The sequence below is a fragment of the Ischnura elegans genome, chromosome 4 (assembly GCF_921293095.1).
Source record: "Ischnura elegans chromosome 4, ioIscEleg1.1, whole genome shotgun sequence".
Classification (NCBI taxonomy): Eukaryota; Metazoa; Arthropoda; class Insecta; order Odonata; family Coenagrionidae; genus Ischnura; species Ischnura elegans.
The window spans coordinates 33,235,153-33,254,303 of record NC_060249.1 but is presented as its reverse complement, the minus strand read 5'-3'; the positions used below and the strand labels follow the sequence as shown (position 1 = coordinate 33,254,303).

At 37.3% G+C, this 19,151-nt stretch overlaps 1 protein-coding gene across 1 annotated transcript in view; it reads right to left on the bottom strand.

The window, feature by feature from the left end:
* The window catches only part of LOC124157241 (pikachurin-like), a 520,685-nt gene that overhangs the window by 5,775 nt on the left and 495,759 nt on the right, over positions 1-19,151 (bottom strand). Inside the window, exons 7-10 of the mRNA XM_046531807.1 lie at positions 8,426-8,595; positions 7,202-7,428; positions 2,867-3,158; positions 1,250-1,758 (exon numbers count right to left, since the gene is read on the bottom strand). Of these exons, the coding sequence (XP_046387763.1) occupies positions 1,250-1,758; positions 2,867-3,158; positions 7,202-7,428; positions 8,426-8,595 (1,198 nt within the window). The remainder of the gene's footprint in view (positions 1-1,249; positions 1,759-2,866; positions 3,159-7,201; positions 7,429-8,425; positions 8,596-19,151) is intronic.

Sequence of the window (19,151 nt, the reverse complement as noted above, 5' to 3'; positions counted from 1 at the left end):
CAACTGCTGTTTTAATTTTTCCACCAAATTTCCACGTGGGTTCCACGTTGATTCCACGACCAAAAACACGTGGTATCCACGTTAATTCTCCACGTGGGTTCCACGTGGATTCCACCACCCATTTCTCACTGGGTGGTCATAAAACAATTCAAGCCAATTTTGTAAAAATTTATCACAGAATTCAAAGTGATCTATGAATGGTATAACATAGATTTTGTCTTTAAAACTCCAATATGAGCTCCTGATATGATATGAGTAACATTGGTAAAAATGTTCACTTAAATAAATTATTTCAATACCTAGGCAGTCTCCTTCCATTTCATAATCCTTTACACACGATACCACTACATACATACATTTGCATAATTATACTAATCTATTTGTTGTGCTCAATCGTAAGAAAGAAGTATGTGCCACAGCTTGAATTGTTGGGATACAATTTCAGGAAATGTAGAAACCTTCAATTAAATTCAAAAAGGTTTTTTTCACAGCACTCCCAGCCAATGATGATGTAAAACGGTGCCTCTTAGATATGAAAACTTAAAATGCAATTTTATTGAAGACTTCTTGGGATTTACAATGAGAAGACTTCATCCAAATAATTGGCTGAGAAAGAATCACATCACATTTTAAATGCATTTGTCCTAGTCCATAACCTTTCTAATTGACCAAAATATTACTACAATAAAATCTCTCATATACATCAGCAAAGCACAAGACCTGTTGCAAAATATACCGTGAAGTTTAAAAAAAGTTAAGGCTTAAAAATATTATTTCAGCATAAAAATGCTTCCAAATGTTAAGGCTTCCAATTCTGAAATTGGACGACATTTGGAATATTTTAGCAATTCTTCCTAGAATAAAAAAAAACTGTGGAGGAGCATGTACAGGATTTGATGGAGGTCTAGTAACCCTAGAAAATTTGTACTACTGTGACCAGGGGCAAATTAAGGAGGAAATCACAAGGGTCATGACCCCCCCCCAAAGTTACCAAAAATTTTTAATTTTTTATAGTTTTCGTATCCTTGAAAAAGAGGATACATGAAAATGCATGGCTACAATTTCCAAACGTGAGAAAAGTTTGTGTAGTATTTATCGCATAGCATAGCAATCCCTAAAAAAGATTTTACACAGGATAATGCCCCTCTCTTCAGGGGATATACCATACTCCCCGGACCCCGTTCACAACCCCTACCCCCCCAAATTTAAATCTGCTCCTGACTGTGAGGTCCATTACATACTGTCTCACCTCTTGATTGTATCCACGTCTGTGTAGTGCAGGTAACTGTCCCCAGTGAATCCAGGAACAGCAGAGCTCTCGTCCAACCCATCATCCTCCCTATCTGGAACCTCATTCAAGCGGACTGCAGGCGTTGCAGTCTCCTCAACAGGAGTGGTGCTCTCTTTGGCCTTGCTGCCCCCTCCCTCGCGCATCCTCCGCCTGCGTCCCAGCAGGGGCTCTGCCAGGGGTCCGTCTCCCCCCTCCTGCCCCTCATCCTCCCTCTCTTCCTCCTCGTCTTCCACCACATCATCGTCCTCCTCATCCTCGTCGTCGGGGACCAACTGGTCCGAGCCGCACTCCGCCCCTCTCCCGTTGGATATGCCGGAGTGGCATTCGCAGGAATAGAATTCCTTCTGCGGCACACAGATGGCTCCGTGTGGACAGGGGCTGGCTCTGCAGGGGTGAGGGCAGCTCTCTATGTTCACGCCTGCCTGAGATCCAGGAACAAGGTCCAGAACCCGATTGTTTATCACCACCTGGAAGAAATGTAAAAGAATGGATGAAGTTTAAGTCAAATATTTCAATCATCAACATGTTTGTTTTCTTTCTCTAAACCCCACTTTTTAATACTGATTAGCATCTTGGAGTGTAGGTCTTTAAGAATTAAATGCAAAATTTTTGGCCAATGTCTTGGTGTATTTTTATACCTCCTTCAGGGCTTTTTTTAACAATGAAAATGATATGTTTATTTACAAAATTTTATTTTTTCACGAAAGTCATATATTCATTGCTCACTCTAATTAACATCATTAACATTAAGATTATCATAAATAATATTGCACCCCCCTAGAATAAGCCCATATGTATGTATTGGGGACACTTATGTAGGTAATCTATGAAAAACGATTATCCAAGAAAATAAATGAATAATAAAGATACTGCGTTCACACATTGCAGAAAAAATATACATGGAAATGAAATATTCCTCAATAATGTGAAGTATCTCCATAGTTAGAGCTATGGAAATAGTACCCAGAGAAGTACCTTGGAACTTGGATTTCATGATCATATATGATTTTTATGTTTTCCCTTCGATCATGTCAAGAGGTGCACCTACTCGGAAGGATGTCCAGCCGAAGAAGTTGTATGACATGACGTAACAAACAGTCACCAGAAAATGACACAAAGGACGTGTCGGACATAACCAGAAGTAGCAATACAGTGTTTTATAGCATGAAATGCACCTATGTAATTATTTTGGTCGCAGTCTGTGCAGCTATATGGAAATGCATACAAACAGACATACTCTGAGGCGCTCTTATATTTTCTTACCAGCGCAGAAACCCGAGAAAAATTTATTCAAACAGACATCTTCTTTTACTTGTACAGATAAATGGATCACACCTATAAAAATAAACATGCATACGATTTTTTGGAGTCTCATCTTTACATGCCTCTCTTCTAATGCTTCATCAGATGTTCATCTTAGATTTATAAATTCAAAAAAGGAATACTCAATAAAGATAAGGTACATATATTTATCGATCCTTCCCTAATTGCATTATATTACATGTGTATGAAATACATACCTACACAGAATATGCAATTGTGAGTAAAAGAAAGAAAAAGAGAGGATGATTCTACCTTTTGGATGCAGCCTACAAAGGATGATATGGTGGTGCTGCCACTGCTCTCTGGGGTGCCAAACATCAATTCTGCATGATGCTGAGCCACCTTTGGGGATATCAGCTCAGCGTGCTCAGTGGGCACACCACCAATGTAGAGTGGATGCTTGGGGCCCAAAGAAAGTTGAGTGAACGCCCCAGGGGTCATTGCCCTGTTTCCTGGCTGTCCGTCAATCGAGAGGATGGCAAGACGACCGGTCCGAGACACTCGTGCCTCATGCCAAGTGCCCAATGTAATTTGATTGGTGCTCCTGCAAAAGAAATTATATTCATTGATATACTATTAATATTTGCTCACACTTTAGGGGAGATATGCATAAGTAAACTTTTTCAAGCGACGGATGTAGTAGTAGCACAAATACAGTTCTGTAATTTTTTCTCAGAAATTTGAGTGAATTGGTACATTCAGTGCTTAATTTCACCCGGAAATGTGCCAAAATGGCGTCCCGGCACCCCTCAGAGAAAATTGGGTCGCGTCAAAAGATTTCCTTTTTTTAATGTTTGGAGAAACGTCATTCCTAATTGTCACTTTTATTGCAAGTTTAAAAAAATCGGAATGTTTTTGGGCTTTAATTTGAAAATTGAGTGGATTAAACGTATTGATTGGTAAGGGTTCCGGTACCAAAAATTTTAGAAATTGAGCACTGAGTACCTGTTTGGCCATTTGAAAGTACAATAAAATAACAAATCCATTGTAAAAGCTAAGTTCCGTTCAAAGACTTTGGTGTTTCAAGTATGTAAGAACCAGCAAAATGATCTACAAGGCATGCCAAGCTAACATCCCTAAACTCATGTTAATTTTTAATTCTGAAAGCTTATCAAGAGAAAATAAAAAAAACTGTGTTGACAAAGAGTGTGTTATATTGGTACCTTCCTTATATCCATGGTTACTCCCCTAGGTGTAGACACATTTTGAGTAGAGTAACTAGAGATGATTTATTTTTCCTAGTAAAAATTACAAACTTGAGCTAATTTCAGAGTGAAGGCTTTCATGGAGTGGAGAATAGTCCAAGTTCCTATGATTTCCTCTGAATTTCTTTATCTTCCAGCTGACCACTTTAATAACAACGAGGCTGCTGCCTCTAAGTCAGCAGTGCCTCTCATAGGCTTCTGGCAATTTTATACATGTATTGATCCATCACTCACTCATTCGGTGATTGAACCCCAAGGTTTGGCTTGGATAGGTGAGAGCTCACCACAGACTAAGCCAACAGCTTGTGAGAATCACAAATTCTAGGTAGAGGGGCCAGTTCCAAAGGCCTCACCCCAGCCACGATTTGAAACAGGGAACCTTAAGTCATCAGCCATGCAATCTACCCACTAGGATACCATACTCCCCAAATGCATCTACATATGTATTTTTAACTTTAAAAAAGAGGAAAGACTGTCCATTAACCCCTTCACTGCTGTAAACACGGCAGGCTGGTGTGAATGCACCTTTTCTTCCTCCCTTCCATGCACTCAGCACCAGGGGCGCCGACTAAAAAATATTGGGGGGGCCCATATCAGAGGTCTTTCCCCGGGAAGAGGTTAAATTCAAAGTGTGTCGCAGCACTGAAACACTATCATGATTCACACCACTTGATTCAGTTAACCTGCTTAACCTTATAATTATTCGTTTTAACACATTGTTGAATTGTTTTTAAAAGGTAACTATCGTCAAACATGGGAAATAAAAATTACCAATATATTTTTGTGATTTCACAAAGCATAATATAACTTATTTATTTTCTTGAATTATTGAGGGGGCTCCACCCCCCCAAACGAATCTTTGAGGGGGCTCGGGCACCCTCAGGCCCCATGGAGTCGGCACCACTGCTCAGCACTTTCACCGTATGTGAGGGGTAGGTTTTTGGAGATTGAACAGCAGCGAAAGGGTGAATTTACTCTTACTTTTCTGCATGAATCTTTGGGGATAATAAATTTATTTTTAATTTTTTTAGCAAAAATGTCAAATGGGAATAGAGGAAGAAGAACAAAGTATTTTAATCAACGTAATTACCATAAAATTTTAAGGGAATCTACAATGACATTATATTGTTTTTCAATCACACTGCAATTACCGTGTCGGAGTCATCTCTAGAGAAGACAGATACAATATAACCAACGCCTGGAAGAGAGTGTTTAGAAATCCAACCAATCACGGCGCAGCAGCAAGAGTAACTGGCCAACAACAGTGCGGCCGCCAGGACGGAGAGCTATATATACGCGGCAAAAACACCGTAAGCACCACTTCGACCTGAAGATGCCTGGTGGAATCCTAGCGAAACTGTCGTCACCTCTGACAACAAATCGCAGCGATAACCCGGAAAATGGAGAAATCCACAAACACTGCAATTACCGCTTGTATAGAAAAATATGCATCCTAAATATCAGCGAAAGCAATAACACCTCTAGAGTAGCATGGGCATATATTGATGCTAGGGTCTGCCATAGAGGGCTCCACCCTGTCATCATCCTATGGCCTTGTCCATTAGATTTGCTATGCATTACATCCAAAACATCAGTGCGAAATTAGTGATCACTCTGGCTATGAAATTCTATCATCTGACTTAAACAACGTTCATTTGTGGAGCCAAGAGTGGGGACTGGAACTTAATCTGAGCAAATGCATGGCGGTACATTTCTTACGGAATTCGTCCAACTCTAACCATGTTTATGCAGTGGATGGCATTAACATAAAGGCAACAGACGAAGTGAAGTACCTGGGAGTTACGATAACCTCGAACCTCACGTGGGGAACACATATAAAGAATATTTGCGGCATAGCCCTGAAGAAATTGGGATTCGTCAAGCTTTTTAAGAGAAGATTTTCGGATGAGAAAGTAAAAGAAAGGTGCTACTTCGCTCTCGTCCGACCGCACCTTGAATATGCAGCGAGCATATGGGATCCGGTGCAGAAAGACTTAATCCGCGAATTGAATAAAATTCAAAGGAAGGCTGTGCATTTCGTCAAAAACTGCTACGGGCGTACAGACAGTGTTACCCAGATGTTAAGCGAATTAGAATGGGAGCCTTTGGAGATTCGGAGGCTGTGCGCTAAGCTTAGATTGCTTGAACAATTGAGAGTGGATATCTTTAAGAGCAACACAGAGAACATAATATTAGAGCCACACTTTATTTCCAGGTCCGATAGAAGTGATAAATTAAGAGAGATGTTTTGCCGAACGGATAGATATGGGAATTCGTTTTTCCCCCGAACCATAAAGGACTTTAATAAATGCTAGTCCCAACCTCGTTAGAGCCCTTCATTTTTTTTTTAATAGCTGTAAATGGCTGGTGCCCTAACACCCCCTGCCATACGCCTTTTAGGCGGCTTGCGGGGTATTATGTAGATGTAGATGTAGATCAGTTATATAAGGGTGAGGTGAGTAGGGTAGGGGTGAATAGCCCAATACCCTACCACTTCTTGTCTGATCTATGAAAACTAATTAGTGTCCACAGATGAGCGATATCTCTAGTAATTAACCCCTTCCCCTGAAATGACGAGTCTAGCTCGTAATGAACTTCTAATGCCAACTCACGCAATGGGAAGTGTAGCTCATCATCAGATTTTCATAGTTTTAGCACTTTTTAGGGAAACAAATAAAATATTTTGATAGTTTAACAATGTTAAAAAATCCATAATGTACGCAAAGAACTCATATTTCATGAAATATGATGCACTGTACGTAATAAAGTGATTTCATACTAGTAGCGATAGCTGTGTTCTTGATGCAATTTAACTAGATACTTTGCAATATGAAATAATAATCACTTTTTATTTCACTTTTCTATATTGATTTGCACAGCATTACTACAAAATATCATTTTATTACCGAACATTAAAAAAAAACTCAGAAAAGAATAGGGGATAGGAGCATGGTATTTATAAATAAATTGAAGTGGAAAGAGTTATCTTATAATTCATTCATTCATCATTATGTTAGGTCTATTCAGGATTGACAAGATGTTAAGGAGAATAATGAATATGTACTTATTAATGCCAGTAAGTACCCCATCTCTGTCCATAACAAAATCATAGCTCATTATATAGCAAAATTCAGAACAAATATTATTCCCACAATTTGCAAAAAAAATCGGCATGGAATAATGGTGGATTAATGCAAGTAAGCGGTATTTCACAAAGCTAGTCAGGTAAGTAAAACAGAGGTAGAGGAATAGTCAGGGGATTCCAAGGTTATGAAATATGATTAAATACAGTAGAGGCTATTTACTTGCATCTCTCCCTTCACGTGGACTGATATTAATTAATGATGCATTCAATGGAGTAGATTAAATGATTGTTACTAACCTTATATGGGCTGATCCAGTACCCAGATCAAAAGTGAAAATCAGGATTCCATGGCTTAAATGCATAGCGACAAAATCTCCGACTCCATCCCCTTGTCTACCATTGTAAAGAAGCAAGCCATTCAAAGATTGAGCTTTGAATGTGATTTCAATTTCAAGCCACGATGACACAGAGAATGAGTCCAACCCAGGGTGCTGAAGGTAGCTAGTGCCATTGAATGCAGGAACCTGGTAATTAAAATACATAGAAATTAATTACTTTATATAGAAAAAAATGCCTTTATGCATGCAAACATGTTCGTGTCTTCATTTAATTAACTGTACTTGATCAATTTTTACGAACTCATGAAGGTAATGAAATAATGAAATTTCCTTGGAAATCAAGAATGCACGATAATTTTTTTGCACACGGAAGGGGAAGTATAAAAAAAAAATGTGTGGTGGGTAATCCCATACAAACAAAATTTATTAAAGCATAACCATAAGCAAATTTGAGTAAGTTCCAAGCATTTTTTTCAGCAAACATAAGGACTGAGAGGGGCATGCATTTTTTTCACTCCCCTCCTCTGAAACTGTAGTCCCTTGCAGAACTACAATTGATCGAGTTATTTTGATCCTTTGAATTCATCCCCAATATCCTTAAAAACATATTTGCTTCATTATTTTCTCCAAATTCATTGCACAATAAAATTGGTTGCAAAAATAATTTGTAAATGAAAAATAAAAAAATATTCCTGAACTGAAATGGCTGTAAAAATAATGGATACTAATGTGAGTGTAAATAGTTCATCTTTAGATATACCACATTTTGGAATGTAGTTGATAAAAAGCTTGGAGGCTACATAAATAATCCAATAAATATCAACTGGAAAAATTAAAACTGCATCATATATGTAAGTATCTATGATAGTGTAGTAGCATCACTTGACATCAGTTCCAGGTATTACATATTACATTTAGTATTTTCATAACATTTCATTTAGAGACCATCATGACCGTCCAAGATGATAACTGTTTGATAACTGGGTATATATAACCTCAATATCACATTTAATTCCTTTTTTAGAAACCAAATATTGAAATCCTCCAAGAGGGATTGGTGTTGAACTGATTGACCAGACTGATTCATTTTCATTGAAATTAAAATAGAAGTGCATCAGCAAAACAATTATATACTGATTATTCATTTATATCAGATAGAATGTTTTAGTAAGAGAGTGCTTACATGAATAATAGGGCCCTTGCACGGAATGTCTGTCCTTCCACTTGGGGAGCAAGGGGCTCTCGGGCCTTCATCAGCATCATTGGATGTTATTTCCATCGGCTCAGGACAGGCACCGCCACTACCATCCTGCTTACACCCAGAATTTCCCTCGTCGCTTACTTCACATTCCCCTGAAAATGAAACAGCAGTCATATGATAAATAGTAAGAGCAAGTAGACTCAAAATATGAGATTTGATTGAGACCACACACAGAAAAAGATGAGCATAACACTCATAATTATAAACTAAAAGAAACATGAACAAAGGTTCAAGTATAGGTAAAAATACAAGTCAGTATATTCATATAAGAGAGATTCATTCATTCATTCAGTACTCCCTTCGAATGTAAGGGAAATTTAAAAATAATCCAGGAAAGTTACTTCATGGGTGAAGAGGGTTAAACTAATTGTTCCAATGCTAACGAAAAATGATGGCTTTACTTGATATAATTATTTGTTTCAGGCGTGATTTTATGGAATCTACTGAACATAATGAAGAGTAAAGAAAATTTAGTAATTCCAGATAAATATATAATGTAAGACCTAAGTTTTGACAATACACGTCATCATCTGGTACAAATGCATAGAAGTAAGAGAACAAGAAGTCACACACAAAATTATTTAAAAAAATTGTGTGTGTGTTTTTGAATTATTTTTGAAATTTTGTGTGTGATTATTCATTTCTTACATGCATTTGCACCTAATGATAACGTGCCACATTGAAATCTAGGTTGTACATTAAATATTTATGTGGAATTAAAAAGTTTTCTTTACTTTTCATTATAATGGCTTCACCATTTACAATGCATTTTCTGGCTACACCCTTGGTGAAACATACCTCTGTTGAAAATTACAAAGAGCAAATACTGTTTATACACTATGCCAGAGGCACAGTCTGCCCTTCCCAAGCGTTACTCGCAAATTAGATCTCCAGAACTGTTTTGGCTACGACTGTTATGATAAGACAATTGCCAAAGGTTAACTAAAGACCAAAAAATTATAATCACTTAAAAAATTCAAACTACAGCTGTCACGGATGAAATAGTTTCATTATTAAATTATTTTCCGCCGTCGAAATCATCCCCCATCTTTAAGTCTTCGATTTTTTTGGAATTATAACCGCATAGTTAATAATGTGTCAGTTAATTTGCATCTCCACCAGAAGATCTCTTAAGTAACGGATGCACTAATTTTTGCCTACCTCTCAGGAAACCGCCAATACAGACTGTGCTACGCTGACCACTGTTGGATATTTGTGTGGTACATCTATATTGCGCAAAACTATTGATGCGCATGCGCACGTTGGTGTGCGCACGTTGGTGGCGCACGTTGGTTACGCACGTTGGTGTACGCACGTTGGTGTGCGCACGTTGGTTACGCACGTTAGTTGGCGAGAGAGCCAGTCTAAGTCAGTCTCTCGCAGTCACTCTGTATGTGTTGGTATGTGAGCCTGGTGTGTTACCATGGGCCCAGGGGGCCATGGTGTGTAGCAAGGGAATGTATTTTCTTTGTTGGCAATAAAGCCCAATTACTTAACCAATTAAGTTTTACTCAAATCTGTTAACCCGAGAAACCTGAACATGGTAGCAGAAGTCCGTGGTTCACGTGGTGGTTTCTTGGTTATTGTACGAGTGACGGTAAAATGGCGAAGTACAGTGATTTGGTTATACCGGTGTTTGACGGAGAAGAATACGGTATGTGGAAGAAACGTGTGACATTATTTTTGAAACTTAAAAAGTGTGACAATGTCATAATGAGAGGAAAAGTTTCATCGGACAAAGAGGATTGGGATGAAAATGATTTAAAGGCAATGAACTATATATACGGCGCTATTTCAAATAAGCAATTGGAATTTGTATGTGATAAAACGACGGCGTACGATATAATTAAGAAGTTCGATAGTTTATATCTGAAAGAGTCAACAGCACTGCAGATTGTGTGTAGAAATAAATTGGAAAGACTGAGGCTTAGAGATTACAGTGACTCGGCGAAATTTTTCAGTGACTTTGAAAAATTGGTAAATGAGTTGAAAACCGCTGGCGCGAGTGTTTCAGAGAAGGAAAAATTAAATTATATGTTGAACACGTTGCCTGACTCGTACAGTTACATTGGTGATTTAATTGACACGTTAAAAGAAGAGGATCAAACAGCTGACTATGTGAGGAATAAATTTCAAATGGCCGAGTTGAAAAATCAAAGATGCGAGACTTCGGCTAGGAAAAGCAACGCATTCGCGGCGGATAGAAATAGGCAAGAGCGAACATGCTTCCAATGTGGTGAAGTGGGACATATACGAAGAGATTGCAGAAGTAGTGGACAAATGACAAGTAGCAGAGGCACATGGCGTTCATCACGATGCAGACAAGGATCCGGAAGAAGAGGCTTCGTAAGGGGGCGTGGCAGCTTTCATCGCGGGCAGCGCGGAGTATGGCACGGAGCATGCGCAGACCAAGGACAGAAGAATGAAGAATACAGCACATGGCTTACAACGGTTGCTCATCGTGCGGTGCATAACACTGAGATAAGTAATGTAGATCGTAATGAAATAAAGTGGCTTCTTGATAGTGGCTGTACAGACCACATCATTAATGATGATAGATATTTTGATAAATGTATTGTTCTGAAGCAACCCATAAATGTTCATTTGGGTAATAATGAAATTCTAAAAGCCACAAAAATCGGAAATGTGTTAAGTTATTTTGATGCATTTGGCAAGAAGAATTTAGTTAATATGAAGAATGTATTGTATGTTAAAGATATGCAATCAAACCTGATTAGCTACAGCAAAATAACTGTGGGTAATACAATTGTTTCTAAAGGCAAAATGACCAAAATTATTGATTTTAAAGGTAATGTTACAGCAGTAGCTTTGGAAGTGAATGGTTTATACATTATGAAAAGCAAAGTAAAATCAGGAACTTTGGTAAATGTTGCAAATAAAAGTGTTGATTCTATGACTCTTAAGGAAAAATGGCATCGTTTATTGGGACATGTAAATTTTAAATATTTAAATACTTTGGTGAAAAATCAGTTGCTGGACGGTATTCCGAGTGAACTTGAATCAGACTTTTTGAAATGTAAATTATGTATTGAAAACAAAATGAGTAATGTTCCATTTAAGAATAATAGGAACAGAGCAAAAGATATTTTAGAAATTGTTCATACTGATGTTTGTGGACCTTTCCAAACCACAGGTCTGAAAGGTGAAAAATATTTTGTTTCTTTCATTGATGATTATAGTAAGATTGCTAAAGTTTATACGATGAAATCTAAAACTGAAGTGTTTGATTGTCTTGTTGAATTTGTGAATGAATGTGAAAATCTTACGGGTAAAAGGGTAAAATTTTTGAGATGTGATAATGGGAAGGAGTATTTGAATGGTGACATTTATAATTTTACCAGAGAGAGAGGTATTGTAATTAACAATTGTCCATCATATGTACATGAACTGAATGGAACAGCGGAACGGTTTAACAGGACCATAATGAATATGGCACGTTGTTTGTTAGCAGAAGCAAATGTGCACAAAAGGTATTGGCCAGAAATTATATTTACTGCAACGTATTTGAAAAATCGTACATTAGCCAATACTATTGAAAGAAAAACTCCCTATGAGATATTTTTCGGTAAGAAACCAGATGTTTCCAATTTACGTTTGTACGGAAGTACTGTTTTTGTTAGAGTTCCAGAACAGAAAAGATCTTCAAAATGGGATAAAAAGGCAGATATGGGTATTTTAATTGGTTATAGTAATGTTGGATACAGGGTACTAATAAATGGTACAGTCATAGTAGCACGGCATGTAGATATTGTAGAAGAAAATGTTGTATGTATTGGATTAAATGAGAATGAATCTGATCATGAGGACAATGAAAACAGTGATTTGAAAGATGAAATTAACGATAGTTCTGAAAATGAATCATTAGAGTCAGACACTAAGAGGGAAGCTGAAATTCGTAGATCTCAACGAGACAGGAATCCTCCTAAGAAACTTGATGATTATTATGTGTACAATAGCGGTATATTTGTAAATATGTGCAGAACGGATGTACCAAATACATTTGAGGAGGCGATTGAGTCCAACGAGAGTAAATTATGGAAAAAGGCAATGGATAAAGAGATTGATTGTTTAATTAAAAATAACACTTGGAAATTGGTCAAAAATATTAAAAATAAAGTCTTAGATGTTAAATGGGTGTATACAAAAAAAACTGATGGAACTTATAAGGCCAGATTAGTTGTGAGAGGTTTCCAGCAAACCGATGAAATTGATGATATTTATTCTCCCGTAGCAAAAATGCAGACTTTAAAAATTCTTTTGTCATATTGTTGTCAGATGGGTTTAGAAGTTGACCAAATGGATGTGGAAACTGCTTTTTTAAATGGCAAGGTCACTTCTGAAGTTTATGTTAAACAACCAAAAGGCTATGAAGATGGTACAAAAAGAGTATGTAAATTGTTCAAAGCTTTATATGGTTTAAGAGAAAGTCCAAGAGCTTGGTATGAATGCCTTGATGAATTTTTGGCAAATTTAGGTTTTAAAAGAAGTGATATTGATTCCTGCTTATATTCTCTTAGAAATGGAAAAGATTCTATTTATTTATTAATTTTTGTTGATGATTTATTAATTTGTGGTGCAAATAAGAAAGAAATACAGAAAGTTAAAGTCTTACTATCTGAAAAATTTAAAATGAAAGATCTTGGGAAAGTTAAAGAGTATCTTGGGATTACCATTGAATATGAGTCCCACAAGCATGAATTGAAATTAAATCAAACCAAGTATATTGAATCATTGGTTAAGAAATATAATTTAGAAAATAGTAAATTGTACAATACACCAATGGAAGTAAACTTAAAAATTGAGAAGGCGGATATCTGTGACAAAAACATTAAATTCAGAAATTTAATTGGTGCCTTATTATATATAAGTTCAGCTACAAGGCCTGACATAAGTTTCAGCGTTAATTACTTAAGTAGATATCAAAATTGTTATAATGAAATGCATTTTAAGTATGCTTTAAGAATTTTGAAATATTTAATTTTAACAAAGGATTTGAAATTATGTTACAAAATGAATGATTGTGTAAATATTATTGATTGTTATGTTGATGCTGATTGGGCAGGTGATTATTTGGATAGGAAATCCACAACAGGTTATGTTATAAGATTATTTGGGAATGTTGTATATTGGAAATCGAAAAAGCAAAAGTCTGTGACGAAAGCTTCAACTTTTGCAGAGTATGTGGCTTTGTCAGAAGCAGTGAGTGAATTAAAATTTATAAAAGAGTTATTGAGTACATTTGATGTACAAATAATAAAGCCAATGAAGGTTTATGAAGATAATTCAGGTGCAATTGATATTGCAAAGCATGGTAATTTTACTAAAAATTCAAAGCATATTGAGGTACACTACCATTATGTGCATGAATGTGTTAGGGAAGGTATGATTGATATTGTCAAGGTAAATTCAGAGGATAATGTTGCTGATGTATTTACTAAATCCTTGTGTCGTCAAAAGTTTGAAAGTTTTCGAAATGTGTTGGGTTTGAATTAGTGTAAGTGCAATATAGATGTAAGGAGGTGTGTTGGATATTTGTGTGGTACATCTATATTGCGCAAAACTATTGATGCGCATGCGCACGTTGGTGTGCGCACGTTGGTGGCGCACGTTGGTTACGCACGTTGGTGTACGCACGTTGGTGTGCGCACGTTGGTTACGCACGTTAGTTGGCGAGAGAGCCAGTCTAAGTCAGTCTCTCGCAGTCACTCTGTATGTGTTGGTATGTGAGCCTGGTGTGTTACCATGGGCCCAGGGGGCCATGGTGTGTAGCAAGGGAATGTATTTTCTTTGTTGGCAATAAAGCCCAATTACTTAACCAATTAAGTTTTACTCAAATCTGTTAACCCGAGAAACCTGAACAACCACAAATCTGGAAATCAGGGTAGATCCGAAGAGAATCGATGAATGATATGATAGTATCTACATTAACTCAATTTCGTAATATGGTGTCACAGTAGGTAGAGAGCTTCAGCGAAATATATTCGATCAAAACCTTCCTCTTAAAATTCAGAGGGATCGACACGCATATTAATGCTATCACATTTTTATTAAACCTTATCGACTTCGTTGTCCCACTTTGACCAATTCCAACCTCTTTAGTCTACGCCATCCAAGGAAAATGTGTTTCTTATAGTGGAATGTAGACTAGTTAATACCTAAAATTAAATAGGCGACATAATCATCGAAGTAACGAAGCTAGCGGCCGCTATGTATACCATTTAGTTGAACAGCCGTATTTCAATGAATTTATCCACAAATTCACATTTTAAAAGGATATCTTTATTCACTACAATTTGTCACAGCTGCAGGATGAAAAAATAAAAGAAGCAATCGAGAGTTTCATGGCGCAGAAAACTTCATGAAGAAGGAAGAAAACAGTGCAATGTATTCGAAGGAATGCCATCCATAGACGCATCTGCGGTTCTGTAATTAGGGTAATAACCACGGCAGCGATGGCAGATCCAGACTTTCACTTAACGAGAATGGCGGACTGCGCGCTCTAATGGTTATGGCCTCCAAATCCCCACTTTCCCGCGCAGGAGATGAGCCCCCCGCTGCAAGCGGCGGAAGCGAAGTTTGAGGATTAGTAATGAACTCGGTAATCGCGGCTCCCGAATATGCGTTATCCGGGAACAGCTCGGCTAAAGATTTTCGGATGAATTCCAATCGAAAGATTATTAGTTAATGCATTCTTGAACGCAGGAACGATGATAGCGGTGATTCTAAATGGAATTCCTTCTATCCCATCCCCCAGAATGTCTACAATTTATGTTTACACAAATTTAATTGAAATCGAATTTTCATCTAATCAACGTATCTAAACTATTCACGGGAATCACAACGCAGTCTTCCTGCTATGAAATTCTGATTATGTTTTGAACTAAAAATGTTTTATCGATGCAGAAGTTTCTACGTTTTGATGATGCTTATTGATGCGTTGGATTGAAGAGTAACAGCGCAACTATAACCGGCTAGAATTTCATTCATTATTTTAAGTCCATATCACATACTAATTTAAAAATAATTAAAATAACTAGTTTTCGGCGTAACTTTGTAAAACTACTTCGTGTTGAAATGAAAAAAAATACTGTAAATTTCAATTTCTCACTTTTAAACGACCAATTTAGCCGTGGTACGTTATCGTAAGGTACAGATGCTGGGACCACGCAATCCTAAATACACTTCATCAAAGCGATCGGAAAGATTTGATTTAATTGAAATCGCATTTTCATCTAACCAACGAATCTAAACTATTAACGTTGAATATTCAATCAAGAAGAAGACAAAGGCGATGGAAGATTAAGTAAATAGCAAGGGATTAGAAAATGACATCGTTGGGAAAATTCCTTCAAAATTCGGTTTTTAAGAAATTTCATACGTATAAAAAATATGTACATATATAAAAATAGCGCTCTAAGGGACGGAAACGTAATCGCCGAGGAAGACAGACGAGAAAAGCTAGCGGCGTTCTAAGATCTGAGAATGGAGGAAAGTGGGAAGGTGAGATGGATGGAGGCGTAAGGAAGTACTTGACATGAGGGTGGGCGAGGAGAGGAAACTTCTAGAGCGGAAAAGGAGGAATGAGGGTCAGGATAAAGCGAGCACTAATCAGGAAGAGGGCGATGATATTCGTGGGAGAGGGAAGGTTACGAGGTAAGCGGGGAAGGGGGAGAAAGAGAATAGGATTTATAAATAGAACGAAAGGGAAAATGCATTCTCGTGAACTGAAGAGGAAAGTCAAGCGTAGGAAGGAAGAAAGGCTGGGGTTATACGAAAACAAGTCCATGGAAATCGACTGCATCCGGTTTGATAATTTCAAAAATATAATATACTCAGCATTTGAGTATCTAAAAGTAAAGGGAAAGTAAGAATATTGAATTTGGGAGGGAAGTAGACCATTAAGGTTAATATTTTATGAAACTATACAACATGAAAATATACAACTCAAAATATTCCATGAAAAGCTACTTAATTTGGTAAAATACCTGTTCGCTACGAAGACGGGTCCGCCGTTACCCCGAAAATTAGCAAAAGTGAGTTATTCTTTGTTTATGTGTTATTTTTCCTGTTTTCTAAGTCTCAGAGTTGTAATAATAATAAAAAAATAAAATAAAAATGAAGAAAAGGCTAGAATAATGAATAGCATTTGACTCCTAATATATAGACGAAAATATGTTTAAGGCACAACGCTGAATTCAGCAGAAATTTCCGTCGAGATTAAAAAATGCGGCGGATTCCAGATGATACGTTATCAAATGATTTTTTACGAGCACTTTTCCGACGCCCGTCATAAAGCCGTCGTTTGCAGCGCGAGAATCATACGGACTGATCGATGGTGCCGCCACCTGCTGAAGGGATAACCCCCAGCAAATCACGGCTCAGCACGCGGACTCGGGTGAGAATCACGAGGGGATCAGTCACCGTAGCGTCCGAGGTGACGTTTTTCCGCGTGATGGACCGCGTGGGAGTATCAAAACGGCGGATTTATTTACGATGGGTCACCCGTTGGGCAAACTTTACGATCTCTCTTTGAAAGACCCAGAGGAGATTTTAGGTATCGTGAATAGGATTTACCATTGAGTAGCCATCTGGTATTTTATAATTTTAGTTCAGAGAACTGAATGCTCAGGAGCACGGCTTAGGCAGTCTATGGATAGAATTTTACAGTTACGAGGGGAAAGAGTTCGAGAAAATATCATTGAAATCCGGCAGAGGGAAAGAAAAAATACTTCATAAACGTCAATGAATGAGTTATTGGAAGAATTAAATCCTTCAAAAGATTTTTACGTTAAATTAATGAAGAGAGGATATTTTTGCTTCCAAATAAATGGATTTCAAGTAAACACAAAGGTATTTTTCCACGAATATTTGATTTATTACTTAAACAACATCGGTAAAAATATATGCAGGTCAATACTGAGTGGATAAATGGCTGATTGGATAATCTTATACCTGACTTCGTCGCTGGAACACCGTCACGACGATCCATTCATTAAGAGTCTACGCATAAGATAGGCCTGCCCAGTTAAAAACGATCGATAAAAAGAGAAAAATGAGAAAAGAAATATTTATTCGACTTTATGGAACAAATAGTAACAGAATTACTCATATGAAGCAGTAACCAATTGCAGAATGATCAAGCCCTAGGAGATCTATTCTGATGTACGAAACAGAATAGCAATGATTGAAAAAATTGAGCACACTAGTAGCACATTTGGAAATATTTACATTAACAGGACTCTTGCATGAACATAGCATCTCAAAAAAGTTACCCGAAGGAAGTGTTTTTTCCTGATATTAAGGACTGAAGTGCGCATTTTTGTTACTTAATTCAAAACTTAAGTAGGAAAATTTTATTTAACCGGAAAAATCAATGCACGGCACGATTGTATTTCGTTCAATAGAAGCACTTTTCTCTGCCATGGAAGAAAATTAGAACCGAAGATTTCTCAGTGAATGGCGAACTAGAAAATTGTGAAGAGGTTTCTTATCAAATAAACTGAGATATTAAGTTTAGGAGGGAAACAAAAATTTCAACAAGATAGCAATGAAAGTAGAATGGCTCGTATTGTCATGCGTGCAAAATTTCACGCGGCCTAAGGGGATCGGCTATGCGGGCTAATTCTCAATTGGAGCTCGATGCTATTCAGAATCAATACTTGCAATATCGGGAGGATCAATGGGAGCTAGCCGTTGGTGATGACTGATGACATTCATCCCTGATGGGGCATTGTATCACACGAACACAGGGTCCAATCGATCCATCAGCAATTGCCCAGGGATTGACGAACCCTGAATACCAAAGTTGTCTCCAGATTAGAGCAGGCTGCCATGAACCCATGATTTGATTTCCGGCGTAGGAAACCCTTTTCTTTGCATTATTCACAGCACTATTCTCTCATCCCCGGAGGGAAAAGGGAAACAAGATTTATTAAATTTAAATTGAAAAAGCATGATATAATTTTAACGCTTGTAAGAATCTTCTTATTACATCTGTAGCATAGCATGATTTTAATCAAAAAAGCTAGGAAAAGTAAATCCTCTCTCACATACAGATAAAAATAATTTTTGATCAGTTCAATCAAGCACACATTTATAACTCACATTCATCCAGTGCTTTCCTGACTCACATGCTCAAATGGCTATGAATGATAGGTGCACAAATGGGATAATATATGGACTAACTATGATCCAGGGAAATGGCAATAAATATTATCAGGGCTATTTATACGTGGAAATAATTTCGAATTACCATGATTACCCAAAAACAAAACATTATCATGGCGATAAAATGCCAATGTTACGCTAAAGTAAACCATGAGAAATTGAAATGAATACCAATTATTGTATTGACTCGCTCGGAGATTCAATACAATGGTTGGTTTAGGACGTTGAAATAACCAAGTTGAAATTTCTCCCAACTCACAATGAACCAATATTCACGAATTTATGTCAATAAAATCTGCGTTTTGAAAGCATTGATGATGAAGAGGACCGTATGAATATTGAATTTTGGAGGAATGGAAGAAATTACAAAAAAAACTGGGAAAGAAATTTAACTCACAACAATTCTTATGGGTTTGGCGAGTATAATAACTGTTAAATCTGCTCTGCTGTGTCATCTGGT